Source organism: Alligator mississippiensis, chromosome 8, assembly GCF_030867095.1.
Source record: "Alligator mississippiensis isolate rAllMis1 chromosome 8, rAllMis1, whole genome shotgun sequence".
NCBI lineage: Eukaryota > Metazoa > Chordata > Crocodylia > Alligatoridae > Alligator > Alligator mississippiensis.
The window spans coordinates 41183946-41200679 of record NC_081831.1 but is presented as its reverse complement, the minus strand read 5'-3'; the positions used below and the strand labels follow the sequence as shown (position 1 = coordinate 41200679).

The window sequence follows — 16734 nt, the reverse complement described above, 5'->3', positions numbered from 1 at the left end:
TTTCAATTTCACTGTTTCAAGCTGGAAATGAACTTGAAACAGTGTTGAAATGAAACAGCTGGTGAAATTTCACACAGCCTTAATTGTAAGGGCAGAAGGTGAAATATTATGGCACTTTTACATGTGCTCTGGGGTAAGGGGTTGGCACTTTAATTAGCATGATAGTATCATAGAGTTTTGGGTTGGAAGGGACCTAAACAGATCATCAGGTCCGACCCCCTGTCCCAGTCATATCACCCCAGCCAAATATCTGTCCAGCTTCCTCTTGAAGGCCCACAAGGTAGGAGAGAGTACCACCTCACTTAGGAGCCCATTCCAGACCCTGGCAGCCCTAACTGCAAAGCCATGTCTCCTGATGTCCAGCCTGAACCTTCTCTCTAACAATTTGTGGCCGTTATTCCTAGTAACCCCATGTGGTGCCCAGGGGAACAGAGCCTCCCCCAATTTCCGCTGGTCCCCCTGGTGAGTTTGTAAATGGCCACTGGCTCTGCTCTCAGCCTTCTCTTGTAGAGGCTGAATAGGTTCAGGCCCTTTAGCCTCTCTTCATAGGGCCTGCCTTGCTACCCCCTTCACCATGTGTGTGGCCCTCCTCTGGACCCTCTCAATGCTAGCCACATCCCTCTTGAAGTGCAGCACCCAGAACTGGATGTAGTACTCCAACTGTGGCCTGACCAATGCCACATAGAGGGAAGGATCACCTCCCTGAACCTGCTTGTGATGTATCTGTAGATGCACGACAAGGTGCAGTTGGCCTTACTGACTGCTTCCTTGCACTGGCAGCTCATGTTCATCCTGGAGTGAACAATGATCCCAAGATCCCTTTCTGCCACTGTGTTAACAAGAAGGGTGTTTCCCAGCCTATAGGTGTGTTGCTGGTTCCTTCTCCCTAGATGCAGTACCTTGCACTTGTCTGCGTTGAATTTCATCCTATTCTCATCTGCCCACCTCTGTAACCTGTCTAGATCTAGCTGGATTCTGTCCCTCTCCTCCAGTGTGCCCACCTTGCCCCACAACTCAGTGTCGTCAGTGAATTTGGACAGTGTCCATTCCACACCCACATTCAGATCACTGATAAAGATGTTGAACAGTGCACACCCCAGGACCAAGCCCTGGGGGACTCCACTGCCCACATCCCTCCAGGTTGAAAATGACCCATCTACCACCACTCTCTGGGTGTGACCATCTAGCCAATTTGCCACCCATCTGACTGTGTAGGCATCAATGCCACAGTCACCTAGTTTTTTTAAGAGAATGTGGTGGGAAACCGTGTCAAAGGCCTTCTTACAGTCCAGGAAGATCCACCCTGACACCCTCATCCAGGGATTTTGTGACCTGATCATAAAAAGAAACCAGGTTAGTCAGGCAGTACCTGCCCTCAATGAACCCTGAGCTGCTTTAGTTAAAGCGGCGCTGCATGTTGTGCGTCAGCATCCCCTCACTTAAAAATGGTGGTGGGGTTGCTTGAGGTAAAGCTCATTTGACAAGTTTAGTTGAAGTGCCCCCACCACCATTTTTAAACTTGGGGAAGCTGATATATGAGATGCAGGAGGCTGCTGAAGTGCAGTAATTGCCACAATGGGCTGGAATTCCAGCATGCTGGAGCAGCCTCTGCACTCATGTATAGGTTCCCTTAGGTGCTGCAGGTCAGGTATAAGACCTGGTGAAGCAATTACAAGACTCACTGGGTGCACCTACACATACATTAATTCACTTTAGATAATACTCATTAAATCTAGTACCTCTGTTATGTGGTACTAGGGAAATGCACATGAGCCTAGCTTAATGCACATTAGCTAAAGAGCATGCTTTTTATGTGATGCTTTAATGTGCATTAAAATAGGCTAATGTGCATTAAAGCATAGATTCTAAGAAGTACCAGCAGAGCAATATTGGCCTTAGAATGGACACAAAAGTGGAAGCTACGTGTCTGGAATGAGATGTAGTAGCAGGACTGCATGGGGGAAGCCCAAACAAAGCCAGAGCAATTCATTCATTGCTCTTATTCATGCCTAAATTTAGTAAGAAAATTAACTCCTCCTGACATAGCAGGTAATGTTTTCAGAATCAGTAGAAAAGGCTTGAAAGCCTGGGCTTCCCTTTGCTCTTCTCTCCTGCCTGAGTTAGGACATGGACTCAATTCTTTCTCTCTGTTACTATCTCAGCATAGGTCCCTGTGCCTGGACCCTTGCCATAGTATCAGCCCATTCCCATGTGATTGGTGAATGGCGTCTGTGAGCTGTAGCTGCTCTGTGCTAGCTTTAGACACTGCTGCAGCTTTACAGATGGCAGGCAATGATGTCACACAAACTCTTCTGATGAGAGTTTGCCACTGCCGCCTCTGTGCTGCCCAGCATGCGAGCTCTGGGCGGGCAGCAGTGGGGGGGCCTCTTTCCTCTGTGCAGAGCAGCTGCTGCCACCATGGTGCAGCCCCAATGAGCAAGCACAGAGCTGGTGTGGGGCCCAGGCTGGCAGCAGGGGCAGGTTACAAGCTGGTGCTGAGCACAGGAAAAGTGCCCCCTTCCCCACCCTGTGCTTGGCAACCCACACTACAGCCACTCGCAGCCCATGTGGGGCTGTTTGTACCTGCTCAGGACAGCCACACATGGACTGCGAGGGGCTGCAGCAGGGAGCGCTGGCCATGGGGCGGGGGAGGGGCCACTTTCCCCCCCCACAGCACCAGCTCCTCCCCTGCCCTTCCCCCCCGCCCCCTTACCTGAGTTTCCAGCACCAGTGCAGCCACATGGTCCCAGGCCAGAAGCCCCTGTTGAGGCTTCTGTCTGGGGGGGCGGGGCCAGACAGGCCCTGCTGTTGCAGGAGCCCACCAGGGCTTCCCCTGGGTCCTACTACCCCTGTCTGGAAATTTCGAACTTCCAGGTGTTGTCTCAGGAGCTGAGGGTATGGAAAGTAAACAGCCATAAAGTTGGGGTCTGGGTTTCAATGATGTCCTTGATGCAAGGGGACTCAGACCAACCTCTCTCAACTCCCAGCCAAATGCAATACTCACCAGGCTATAGGGTAAGCCATAATAAATAAATACTATCCCTCATACCAGAAGAAGGCAACCCTTTCTGACTGTGGGCTGGAATGTACCATACCTGGTGTGTCTACGTGTTTCCCTACAGTGATGTTGTTGCTGGGCGGTGCTTTGCTACTTCCTGTTGGAAGTACTAAAGCAAAGTGCAGTAACTGCCCATACTGCATGGTATTTTTAACAGTAACTTCACTGTAGCGGTGTGCGATAGTGGGGGGAGCATGCTGCTATGACAAAGTAGCTGCTAGTCGTGTAGACACCCATGGATGCTACATCGCTGTAGTGTGTCACTGCAGCAATGTAGTGTCACGTGTAGACAGGCCAACTGAGGCACAGGCAAGAGGAGAAGTAGCTGCTAGGGCCTGACTGCTGCCACTGCTTGTCACCACAGCAGCACAGGGAGAATGCTCATAGCTAAAGCCCACTGTTGTTGAATGCCATTGAAACCCCATGTCTGTGGGCTGGATCTAATGGTTCCATGGATCTGGCCCACAGGCCATAGGTTGCCAACTCCTGCCTAATTGTGTATCCTTACGGAGCCAAAAATGCAGGGTTCATTGGGCCAGGAATAGGAAGCTCAGGAGGATTTCTCTCTGTAGTTGTTTTAGTTATCAGGTAGCTGTAGAGTTTGTGGTTTTGATCTCTTTGCTCTGTGGTTGTTTCTAGGTTTATTTTTATTCAAGATAAGGATTCTTTATTGTAAAACTTTTGGTTGTTAACCACCTAAGCCTGGTGGTTAATACACTTCTACTGGAGATAGTGTATATTCCCATCTGACAACAGATCATTGCATCTATATTTCCCTCAGCCTTAGTGACTTGTTTGAGAGCATTCAAACCTACATCCTCATCCTCAAAGGATAATGCTTTAGCCATTGGGTATAGGATAAGCTAATTGTCTGCTATGGGGAGGAATGTGCTCTTACTGATGCTGTGCTAGTGTATACTCTTCCTGAAAGGTTGGAGTTTTCCTCAGTATGAGGAAATCGTGAAACCAAGGCCTCCCATTTTTTTTCCAAAGCCTCTGAAGTAATTCAAGCTCATGTACTGTATGGAAAGGTCCCAGACAGATTCAAATACAACTTTAGACTTATTTTCTGGATTTGTTAATGGTTTGTTTCTTTTCTTATAATCAAACATTTTTCTTTTGATTTTTCTTGTGGGAAATTAGCTTCAATTTCCAGCTCATCAGGCAGTTCCACAGCATCAGTAAAGACACTTGCAAATCTCTTATCAGGACAATAGTTTGCAAAGAAACCTTTGAAGCTTTTAGCTGATGCATAGTATAGCTGGTACCCAGTTTAGCTTCATGACGTATGTTCTTTGCCATGTTGACTTCATAAAGTCATTCTGGGCTAAAATTCCATGCAGCACAAGAAGTTGTAGTTGTAGATTTTGAGCCAGAGATTTCATGTTGCATTGAGTTTTGATTTCTGTGTGTTCCGTTAGGATTTAAAATACATAATTGGGAGTAAAAATTAAGTTTTCATTGACTGTTGAAACTTGGTGCAAAAATACTCAGATCATATCAATTCAGTTTTCCCATCTTGTTTCAAAGAAGGGTTTTGGAAATGGGTTGGTCACACGTTGAGGCATTTGACCCACTGTTGTAGTGAGGCTGCAAATAAGTGGTACTTGGAATCACTTAAAAAATTCAACAGTTCCAATGCATCAATTTGTGCCATTATTTTAAAAAAGACTGCAAAACATTTTCTTAAGGTCCCTGATTCTCTCCTGTGCACTGGTTTGTTTGTCTTTCATATCTGTCGCATTGACATAGCTTTGCCCTCTCAAACCACTGAGTGAAATTCTTATTTCTTTTAATTGTTCAAAGGGAGCCTCTGTCATTGCAGTCCCCATGGAATCTGTCACATTCAGAAATCCAGCTCAATGTTCTTTGATCATGACACTGACTTTTCTTGCCTCAGTTGCCTCTTCTGCAGAAACAACTCTAATTATCAACAGTATCTGCTCTTGATTGTTAATATCTTGGGTGCCATCCAACATAATAGAATAATACATGCCTACTTTCCAGGCAGAAGTAATTTCCTTTTTAACCATGTTCCTTAGAATGTGATTGAATTTATTTTGAATATTTTTGCCCAAATGATGATCATGAATTTCCTTCAAGGCAATTCACTGGGAATGTTCTTTCATCACAAGATAATATTTCCCAAGCTACTGCACAGATTTCAAAAGTTGGCTATAGCAGAATGAATAGAATTTTCCACTGAACTTAGAGTTTCATGCAGCCTGATTCCCCCACAAAAAACCCTTTTCAAAATAACTAGGTAATGAACTATCAGATAATTTATCAATTGCATGATTTTACTTCAGTCTAATTTCTAAGTCTCCTCACATATGATGGCTGTTCATATGTGCTACTTATTTCTTGTGTCTCATTCTAAGACGCCAAGTATTTTCACAATCTGAAATATAATTCTAGGCTAAAGCAAAATCTCCAGATAAACAACTTGTAGCAAAAGTAATAAACACTCAGTTGAAGTGGAATAGAGATGTCAATTTCACTTTGTGTGTTCTTTCAAAACTGGTGTAAAAAAATGGAAAGTTGTGTCTTTTCTTCCATTACCATCTAAAGGAACATTCTAACAAATTGTTTGCACTGACCCAGCACTCACAAGCCAAAAGGAACCTCTGTTATTGACTACTGCAATTTGTCAGGATCACTCAGCACATCTTTCAGCTGCCTCACCAATAACATTTTCTCCTTGTTCTCTTTTTTTCAGACCTATCAGAAGAAACAAAACTGTCTTTGCTGAGGAGATTATTTTCAGAAGTAGGAGCACTGGCACTTCGGTGGGATGAACATTCACCGGTAGAAAATTCTGATGCATCAGAAGCAAAATACTTGATTTCAGAAATCTTAAAAGGCTTGACTTTGCTTTACAGTATTGGCTTCTCTAGCAGGCTTTTTCCACTTTCTTTTTGATACTCAGCCCTAGAAAGCCATTTCCCATTTTCATAAATGATTGTTTCTATCACTTTCAGTTTCAGCCATAGTGCTGTACACTATCAACCCCCTGAAGATCACTAGCCACTCAAATATGTACACGGAAATAAACATGTACACAGCTAGCTAACTTAGAACCTTGTAAACAAATAAGTATGAACTGACTCATTCAAATAGAACATGCCACCCATTTGCTGCTGTCTGATATCAGGTTCTACGAAGTGGCCAATTTGTTAATTTTAACCAGAGACAATTATTGTAGACAAATCATAAAGATTTCATATTTTCAAGTTGGTCTTTGACCTCCCCTGTTGTCTTTGACTTCCCAAGCTTCTCCTTAGGTTAGGCAGCCAAATACTTATCCTACCCTTAGAGCTGGATGTCAGGGTCTGACCAGTGTTTCCAGGGGGGGTAGAAGTACTCGTTTTGCCATAGGACTGGCATGCTTATAGTTCAGTCCAAACTGAACTGGAACCAGACCCTTAAGTATGAGAAGGAGATTTACTACAAATAAAAATGTTCCCTAGGAACAGCCTCTTGAGTTCCACCTTGTATCAAAATGAAATAATCTGTATCTGCAGCTAGCCCCTTCATTACAGATGACTTGAAACTCTAACAGGGGGGTTAGTGGGGTGTCCTTTTCCCTCAGTAGTTCTATCATTGACCTCCATTTCCCCATGTGAAATGCCCCATGATTGATGTGCAAAATGCACTTCCCTATGTGGGGTGAGCGAAACTTATGACACCCAATCTAGTCAGACTGCTTTAAAAGGGATGCTTTTTTCTTCATCCAGAATTAACCCATGGGTGTGTCTGATGTCAGTTGGTATAGCTCATAAACCACCTGGAAACAGTTTGCTGTTGAGTAAAATTCTTTAGTCTTGTCTATGCTGGGGTGAGTCCAAATTTCATCAGCAGCCACACTGACCAGGATGGCTGTGCTGAAAGCTTTGAAGAGTCCTGACTGTTATTTTCAGCAAGAGAGTGCACGTTGGTGCTTAGAGGAGGTTGGCTTGTTGTAGTAGGGGCAGTACCTGGTAGGCTGGGGGAGCTACAATCAATGCAGCTCGCATTGTGGTGGTGGTAGTGCGAATCATTTGGAAAAAGGAAGCACAGTGTCTGCAGGCTGAAGTGGCTTCTTCTCCTGGTCTTTAATTTATTTATAAAATGAAATGTCAAACCTGTTTTGAGCAGGGATCTTGATACCTATATGATAGCCCCTCAGGGGAGAAGATACAGAATCTTGTTTCTGACAGCTCAGAGCCATAAAATTAATTTTAGCAGGGCAGAAAGGCAGGCTGGGGATAACCAAGTTCTGAAGATCACAACTGAACTAACCCCTGTCCCCCCCCACCCCTCCCAAGTTAGGAATCTCTTGCTAAGACATGGCACATAAGTTATTGTAGGCCAGTGAATAGGTACCATCACTGCTGTCTGCTCTGGAGAACAACAAACAAACAAAGTAAGTTCTAGTGTCTCTGACCAGCTCTGTAACTTTTGTGCCACTCTGGTAGTAAAAAGATATAGAATGTGACCTCATCTTCCCTCATGCGGAAGAGGAGCTCCCCAGGCTTGGAGGAGCCTCCAGTGGGCTATCACAGCCAGCCCACCATCACCTCAGGTCCTGGGGCAGAAAGGAAAACAAATGGTATGGCTAAGGTGGACTGTTATCCAGCAGATGGTCGAATGAGGACCATTACCAGATGCTTTTGGTTAGAAAGTTGTATCAACCTCTAAATCTATTCCAGGGCTGGTTCCATAATCACAGAGCATAACCTGCTCCTTGCTGACTTCTCTGTCTCTCCCCAGTCTTCCAAACACTGAGCAGAAACTCAGTGTAGCAGAGAATGTAGCCCTGAGTTATTTACTTATTCCAAGGAGCAGGAGGATGAACTGGGTGGAACATAGGGCTGAACAGGAGCCCAGCACTAGAGAAATGGAAGGACTGAATTGTCAAGTACCTGAAGAGAATCCAATGCCTGTGGAAGATGGTTTGAGCTGGTTGAGTTTCACCCCTAAACCATATTCAAGAGGCTGATACTCACAACTGGAGAAAACCAGGGGGCAGGAGTGAGTGTCCATTGGAAAATTCTGCAGCTGGAGAAGACATTCAGCCTCTATAGTCAGCCTGGAAAAGAGAGAAAGACTTAGCATTAATGCAGAGGATTTTGACTTCAAACACAGATGTATAATAGCTACATGTTCTGAAGAAGCAAACTGTCCTTAAAACATGCCAGTTCAATGCAACAAAAACTGTTTGCGGGAAAGGGCCCATTTCAGCACTCATTTGAAAATGCATTTAAAAAGTCTCAGAATGGTTAAAACGTGTAATTTGATATATTCAAGATAAACATTTCCAATTTTCTGGCTCAGCATTTATTTTATTCAGATACATAAATGTTGTAATAAAAACACCCCAAGTCAATTCAAAATTTTGTGAAATGATTGGTGAATAGTTTGATGGACCTAAACCATTCAAAAATTATTGGCTTGGAACTTTTTTGAGATTCTGATCTTTTGTCCTGATTCAAGATGAGAAGATTTTTTTGATTTTTTAGAATTTTTCATAGTACTTGAAGTCACTCATGGATCCAGGAAGGGGGAAGCAAAGGGCAACACCCCACTTTGGTTGTGCAGTGCATGCAGTGAGCTCTGGGCTCACTACTTGGTCAGCAGGGGCTCATGCCAGAGCTGTGCATGAGCAGTGAGCTCTGAGCTCACCAGCTGATTGGGGCTGAGCCCGACCAGAGCTCCTACTTTCACATGGTTCCAGAGCCAGGCTTAATGCTCCTGCTTTTTGCCTTTTCCCTCCCTCCCCCCCCCCCCCCCCCTTTCACTGAAGTCAGCAGCAGAGGAAAGGAGACAGCACCTACCCCTTAGTCCAGAACTGTAAAAAAACAGGGGCTCTTGCCAGACCCTGCACCAGAAGCTCACATGCAGCACAGCTAAAGGGGCTGGGCCACTACAACCCCTCTGGATCCACCCTTGCTTAAAACCCATTTCCCATTTGGTTCTACTGTGTAACTGTGGGAGCTTTCTCATCAAGATGCCACAGCATCACTTCTGCTGTTGGCAGGACAGCAGCTGGGAACCTCCCATCCCATGACTCAAATTATCATCTCTTTTTTTTTTTTAACAGTGCAGCCACACAGGCCTGGTGTCATAGGTTCGTTTGAGTTAGCTGCTGAGCCCCAGAAGTACCTGAGTGTGTAGAGCACTTTGCCATCATTCCAGATCCTGAGCAGCTGATTGGGTGTGGTTATCCAGTGAGAGTCAGCTCGCTTGGAGTTCCTGAAAAACGTGTCTGGGATCCAGATGCGGCTCACCATGTTGGTATTCAGAGTGAGGGCTTTGAGGGTGCTGTTAAAGCGAAGGCGCCGGTCATACCACGTCTGAGCAAAGAAGATATCAATGGTGTATTCCTGTAAGAGAGACAGGACAGCATGCCCTGTTAAGATGAATTAAATTAATCCTATCATAGGCATGCAGTGTTGCCTTTGATCTGTATGCTGTCCCATCACTGTGGCTCTAATGAGCTAAGGAGATGCTTAGTTCAGTTTTTGGCCTTTCTCTGGAGATTGTCAAGAAAAGTGCTAGCTAGTGCCAGACAGCAAGGTACATACTTATTATGTGGACCCTTTTCCAGTAGGAACTGAATCAAGACTGGAAAGGCTTTTGGCCACTGAAGACAGTTCCTTTCTGATTCTGCTATTGCTCCACTCCAGTACAATCTTAAATCCATGCAGGGTCTCTCTCTGCTGATTCATCTTAGTGGAATTTTTATGCTTGCATTGTTTCCTCCCCTCTGTTTCCCCAGCTGCTGGCTTGCAGTTGGCTTCCTGAAAAACATCATTACAATGGACATTCAGTGCAGGGGAGGTTCCCTTGAAAAGTGTGCTCTCTTTTAGGGGCAGGGGAGGGCAGTGCTGGACAGGTTGCTTCATTTTCCTCTGAAGTGGAGCCTATGCTGTCAGCTAACCAGTGATGAATGATGTTATAGAGGTGGACATGCCCCTTCTAAGAGTGCAAGATTGTGTAAAAAAATGCACTGGCAGAATTATTAAGTGTGACAAATACCTCTGTCCTGGCCACACACAGATGAGCTGAGGTGAGGGCAGTAAAGTAATCACCTAGGTTGCACTTAGGCTCAGTGTTATAGGTTGGCTTAAACCTCACTGAAACTTTGGGTGAGAAACTCACAATTCACTTGCGGTGGCCATGAGAAGGCACTGATTTCTCCAACTTCAAAACCCAGGTACTGATGCTGCCCAAAACAGAGGAATACAACAGTCCACTCAGGAATTTTTATGATCTGGTGGCTTTGGTTTGATATTACCATATCCTGGCAGAGGAGAATTGTGTCTGTTTGGATGAGAGGGAGGTAAGATTGAGAAGCAGGGAGACAGAGCTCACAGACAGACAGGGAAGAAAGCTTCAGCAAAGCCTGAACAAGCTTGGTCATGAGACCTTGCAGAAAGCACTTGAGTGATTTGATTCTTCCAATGCAAGGGGATGGGGTGGGGAGCAGAACTTTGTATTTTTTGGTAAACACACAGAGGAAGCATCCCTAACATACCCACCTCCACCTCCAAGTTCTCCTCCTAATGGTAACAATCAACAAGACCAAAACTGGCCTCACGGCTTGGGTCTAAAGGTGTTAAATACAGTTCAAGGACCAGGTTTGGGATCAAACAGTACATGTTGCTAGATATTCTGAAAAGTTCAAAGGCAGATTTTCAAGTGGCCAAGGTCCACCTGCTCACATCATGGCCTGTATAACCAAAAGTTCAGGAAAGCAGACTGCATACAGGCCTGAATGCTTTTCAGAATCTGGCCTCCTGTTGTCAGCATGGAGGCTTCCTAAGGGCTCCATGATTTAATCTGCTTTTAGCTGACACTTTGAGCAAACCTGGGTAGCTTATTTCCAGGGAAGAATGGATCAGATGAGCTTGGTCCCTCTGCCTCTTGCTGAGCAATCCATGGGGAGATGTTCATATTTTACAAATGTATCTATTGTTCAAAATGACCTGAGGCAAGTACATTCTAGCCCATGGGGACCTCACCAGTGACTCCTTGTGACTCTTGCTATTCATAATTTGCTGTTTGCTCTGTGTGATTGGTCATTTAAACCATGCTGTTTAGAAGCAGCTAGGCATGTTTACCTACCAAATTTACCTACCAAATTCCCTGCCACTGCTGGTGGACCTAGGGGCCCAAGATCCACAGACAGGACCCATAGTCTCTTTTGCTCTCTTCCTGGGGCATATCATTGTTTTGGGGTTCTTTGACTTTTAATAGCCTAAGTTTGTTATCAGCTGTTAGGGGGTGCTGTGTGACTTGCAGTATGTGTATTCAGGGGGACACAGACTAGATGTTCTTGTATCCTTTTTGACTGACTGGCTGTTGCTTGGTTGTCTGTGATGACAGGGAAATGTACTTAGAGTCCAGGTGGTCCTTCTAGTAATGGGTTCCTGTATTATACATCTTCACTGGGTGAATTTCAGTTTCCCTAAGGAATTGCTCAGAGAAAGTCTTGTAAACTCTAAGATTACATATGTGAATACATAGTCATACAACGTACACTCAACCCTTTCTTTTCATGCAAACAGAATTTGACGCATACATGTGCGCTAGGGCTGTGCAAAATTTCACTGGCTGTTTCATTTTGACACTGTTTCAACTAGTTTTGAGCTCAAAACAGTGAAATCTAAATGAAACTAAGGGCTTTGAAACAGCCTTGAAACAAAACGAGGGCAGTCAAAACATTTTGAAACTTTTGAAATGTTTTGTGTTTTGCTGGGCTTGTCTGCAGGGAAAGAGAAAATAAGGAGAGAGAGGGGGAAGAGGGGGGAAGGACTGCTATGATATTGACTGTGTAGCTGGCCAGTGACTCTGATCCTTCCCTGAGGTCCCATCCAATCCCAGTGCTCTGGGGGAGGGATGGAAAAATAGCATAAAAAGCAGCATTGTTTGAACTGGCCTGCTTTCTGCCTTGGGGTCAGTTACTTAGCTATCTTCCAGAACCTCAGCAGTGTTAGACAACAAAGGCTACTACCATTGACTTCCTACTTGCTAGTCTAGCAAGTGGGATTCCTCAATACCTTTTGATTTCTTTCTATACCCTTTTATTTTATTATTATATTTATTGATTTTTTTTTCAATTTCATAAATATATTGCATGTTATAGAATTTATTTAGGAAAACACATATATTCATTTATATATTTTTATTTTGTGTATTATTTTGCATATTATAATACAGAATTTATATAGGAAAACATGTGTATACATTTATGTATTTTTATAATGACAAGACACTATGAAACACACCATGAAGTGTGCTGGACAGGCAGCTGGCAAGCCTTCGGGGAGGGGTGGAAGAGGACATAGAGGGAGAGCTGTAAGTTCTACTCCCTCCCCCAAACTAAGACTCAGCCTCTGTGCTACAACAAGCAGGCATGAGGCTTCCACTAGTTCTACAAGCAGCAAGGAAAGGGGAGCAGTGCCAGTACCAGTGCCACTGCCTGTGACTGAGTCTGCATCCCTTGCAAGAGCACCAGTCATAACTGCCCCCACCACCACCAGGACAACAAGCAGCAGCACCAGAATAACAGTGTCTTCCACCCCACTTCATTTCCCATCCTGAGTCTTCCAGTGCCAGAAGAAGAGCTGGATCTAGATCTGAGTGCCCTAGCAAGGGAAATTCTGGGGAAGGAAGGGGAATCATCTGAGTCTGTACTCCACACTCCTCAAGCTTCCCCTAGAGCCTGGTCTCCTTCCCCAAAAGGCACTTCAGAGGAGGGTGAGGTAGAGATTGCGGAGGCAAGTGGCTCAGCTGAGTCCATTCCTCCTGTTGCTGTGCCTCTTCCTGCTGAAGAAGGGGAAATGGCAGTATCCACACATGCACCGGATCCCAGAAGTGAACGAGTAGTGTGTTCTGGAATCATTTTGAGCTGGCAGATGATCCCACATATGCTATCTGCCTATACTGCCATGCCAAAACCAGCTGGGGCAAGAGAACAAAACATATGAGTACCATGGAGGTTCTGCTGCATCTCTGCAGGTATCACTCCCTTGCCCTTGCTCCTACTCAGCCTGGCACCAGCAGAAGCATGCCCAAAGGGAAGTTCGCTTCTTGCTTCAAAGCCCCCATCCCCCCAAAGCAGAGGCAGGCCACCCTGGAACAGTGGGAGAAAAGTGGACAGAAAGGGGGCTAGTTGCAAGGGCGAGTGAGATCACTCAGAACTCTGGGGAGAGGCTTGCTGTGGATGGCCAGCCTTTCTCCTTAGTTGAGCAGCCAGGGTTCAGGCAGCTCATGGTGCTTGTGGCCTTATCATATCAAGTGTCCATATGCACCATCTTCAGCAGGATGATGGTGCTCTCCCTGTATGAGGCATGCAGGGAATACTTGAGGGAGGAGCTACACAAGACAGGGCCGCAGGTAGCCTTGCACTTCACCTTGGACATCTGAAGCAGCCGGGGTAGCGATCATCTTTAAGGAAGAATTTCTTTACTGTCTGAGCCCCCAAGGTCTGGAACAGCCTGCCACCAGAGGTGGTTCAAGTGCCTACATTGAACACCTTCAAGAGCAAACTGGATGTTTATCTTGCTGTGATCCTATGACCCCAGCTGACTTCCTGCCCTTTGGGCAGGGGGCTGGACTTGATGATCTTCTGAGGTCCCTTCCAGCCCTAATGTCTATGAAATCTATGAAATACATAGCTCTCCCTCGCACGGCACTGGTGCAACCAGTCAGGCATTGGTGGGCTCTCCTTCAAGGCAAGGTGATGGATGAGTCCCACACAGCAACCAAGATCATGGGGCCATGAATCGCTTGGTGCAGGGGTGGCTCATTAGGCAGGGTGATCTCACCCGCGGGTTCGTGGTCACCGACAATGGGGTCAATATGGTCAAGGTGGTCTGTGATGCCAACTTTGTTGGCATCCACTGTTTGGCACACAAGTTCCACCTCATAGTCATGGGCAGGGGAGGGTGGGGGGGCAGGGCTCCCGGTGATGGTGCCAGGAGAACCAGCAAGCTCATTTCCAAATGCAGGAACCCGGAGTAGCCGTTCTTCGTGTTCCTCCAGGGTTTTTCCAAAAACAATATCACTTAAATAAGTACTTGGATCATATGCATATTCACAACTACCTTCTCCATTAGTTGCTGGAAGGTGGCGGGAGCCCCGGATATCCCTTGGGGCATTCACTCAAGCTGATAGAATCCCAAGGGGCAAATTCATAGTTTCATAGTAGCTAGGGTCCGGAAGGACCTGAACAGATCATCTAGCCTGACCCCCTGCCACAGGCAGGAATGAATGCTGGGTTCACAAGACCCCAGACAGGTGATCATCCAACCTCCTCTTGAATTTGCCCAAGGTAGGGGTGAGGACCAGTTCCCTGGGAAGTTGGTTCCAGATTTTGGCCACCCTAACTGTAAAATATTGCCTTCTGATCTCCAACCTAAACCTATTCTCCATCAGCTTATTACCATTGTTCCTTGTCACCCAGGTGGTGCTGGGGAGAAAACAGCTCTGCCTATTTGCTGTTGATCCCCCCTGATGAGCTCGTGGGCAGCCACCAGGTCCCCCTCAGCCTCCTCTTGCTGAGGCTGAACAGGTTCTGCTCCCTCAGTCTCTCCTTGTAGGGCCTGTCCTGTTGCCCTCTCACCAGGCAGGTGGCCCTCCTCTGGAGCCTCTCCAGGCTGGTCACATTCCTTTTGAACTGCGGCGCCCAGTACTGGACGCAGTACTCCAACTGTGGCCTGACCAAAGTCTCATAGAGGGGGAGTATCACCTCTCTGGACCGGCTTGAGATGCACCTTTGGATGCATGACAAGCTATGGCTGGCCTTGCTGGCTGCGGTCTGGCATTAGCAGCTCATGTTCATCTTGGAGTCCATAATGACTCCAAGATCCCTGTCCGCCTCTGCGCTTTCAAGAAGGGAACTCCCCAGCCTGTATGTATGCTGTGGATTCCTTCTCCCAAGGTGCAGCACCCTGCATTTGTCTACGTTGAACCCCATCCTATTCTCATCTGCCCACTTTTGTAGTCTGCCTAAATCTAGTTGCAGCCTCTCTCCCTTCAAGTGTGTCCACCTCGCCCCACATCTTAGTGTCATCCACAAACTTAGACAGTGTGCTTTCCACCCCTTCATCCAAGTCACTGATGAAGATGTTAAACAACGTGGGCCTGAGGACCGAAGCCTGGGGTACCCCACTGCTCACATCTCACCAGGTTGAGTACAACCCATCCACCACTATTCTCTGGGTGCGCCCCATCAGCCAATTTTTACCCATCCAACCGTGCAGGCATCAATGCCGCAGTCACCTAATTTATTGATGAGGATGGGGTAAGAGACAGTGTCAAAGGCCTTCTTAAAGTCTAGAAAGACTACGACTACAGCAACACCATCATACAAGGATTTAGTTACTTGGTCATAAAAGGCAATCAGGTTGGTCCAGCAGGACCTGCCTTTGGGGAACCCATGCTGATTGCCCCTGAGCATGATCTCCCCTGCAGGCCCCCCACAGACGTGCTCCTTGATAATTCTCTCTAAGATCTTTCCGAGCACCGAGGTGAGGCTTACAGGCCTATAATTACTTGGGTCCTCCTTCCTCCCCTTCTTGAATATTGGGACCACATTAGCCAGTTTTCAATCTGCCAGCACCTGGCCAGATGACCACGAATGCTCATACAACCAGGCCAAAGGCTCCACAATGACCCCTGCCAGCTCCCTCAACACCCTTGGGTGGAGGGCATCTGGACCTGCAGATTTAAAAATGTCTAGCCCTTCCTTAACTACATCTGCGCTGACTGAAGGCTTGATAGAGCTATGCCCAAGATTGTCCCTACCTCTGGTAGGTGGAATATCCCGGTCCCTGTTCAGGAAAACAGAGGCAAACAAACTGTTAAAAATATCAGCTTTCTTGTCTGGCGTGGCCACCAGATTACCGTTTGTGTCTTGCAGGGGCCCTACATTGCCTGGTGCCCTCTTCTTGCTCCCAATGTACTTGAAAAAAGGACTTTTTGTTGTCCTTAATCCTGGACGCTAGCCTGAGTTCCATCTCTGCCTTGGCCTTTCCAATAGCCCTCCTACACTCCTGGGCAGAGAAGGAGTACTCCTCCTTAGTGATAGTTCCTCCCTTCCACTGGTTGTACACCTCCCTTTTAGTCCTCAGGCATTGCTGAATGCCCTTGCTGAGCCAAGGGGGTTTCTGAGCACTCTTACCCCCCTTGCTTCTCTCAGGGACTGTTATCCTTTGGGCCTGGAGGATCGCCCCTTTAAGGTATGACCATCCCTCATGGACTCCCATCTCCTCTACCTTCTGGACCCTTAGTGCCTCCCCCACTAGTCTCCTAAGCTCATTGAAGTTGACCCTTCTGAAGTCAAGGGCTTTAGCTTTGGTGTGAGCCCTAGCACCCCGACTTGGATAGTGAAATCCAGCAAGTGATGATTGCGTAGGTGGTCAAGGACCTGCAGTCCCCTCATCAGGTCATCCCCCATGGCCAGGACCAGGTCCAGCAAGGCATTACCCCTAGTAGGGCTGTGCACTTCCTGGATAAGGTGAAGGTCCTGTAATACAGCCAGGAACCTACGCGAGCGGTCAGACCTGGCTGTCTGCTCCTCCTAGCAAATGTCTGGGTAGTTTAGGTCACCCATGACAATAACATCCCTTGACCTAACCACCTCCATAAGCTGACTGGAGAAGTCCTGGTCTAGCTCTTCCCCCTGG

At 46.5% G+C, this 16734-nt stretch overlaps 1 protein-coding gene across 3 annotated transcripts in view; it reads right to left on the bottom strand.

Annotated features, from left to right (window-relative positions):
- LOC102572201 (gamma-aminobutyric acid receptor subunit gamma-4) overlaps positions 1-16734 on the bottom strand; it is a 166525-nt gene that overhangs the window by 53490 nt on the left and 96301 nt on the right. For all 3 annotated transcript variants that reach the window (XM_019487959.2, XM_006273801.4, XM_019487958.2), the window contains 2 exons: positions 9203-9423; positions 8047-8129 (listed from right to left, as the gene is read on the bottom strand). In XM_019487959.2, coding sequence (XP_019343504.1) covers positions 8047-8129; positions 9203-9423 — 304 coding nt within the window. The remainder of the gene's footprint in view (positions 1-8046; positions 8130-9202; positions 9424-16734) is intronic.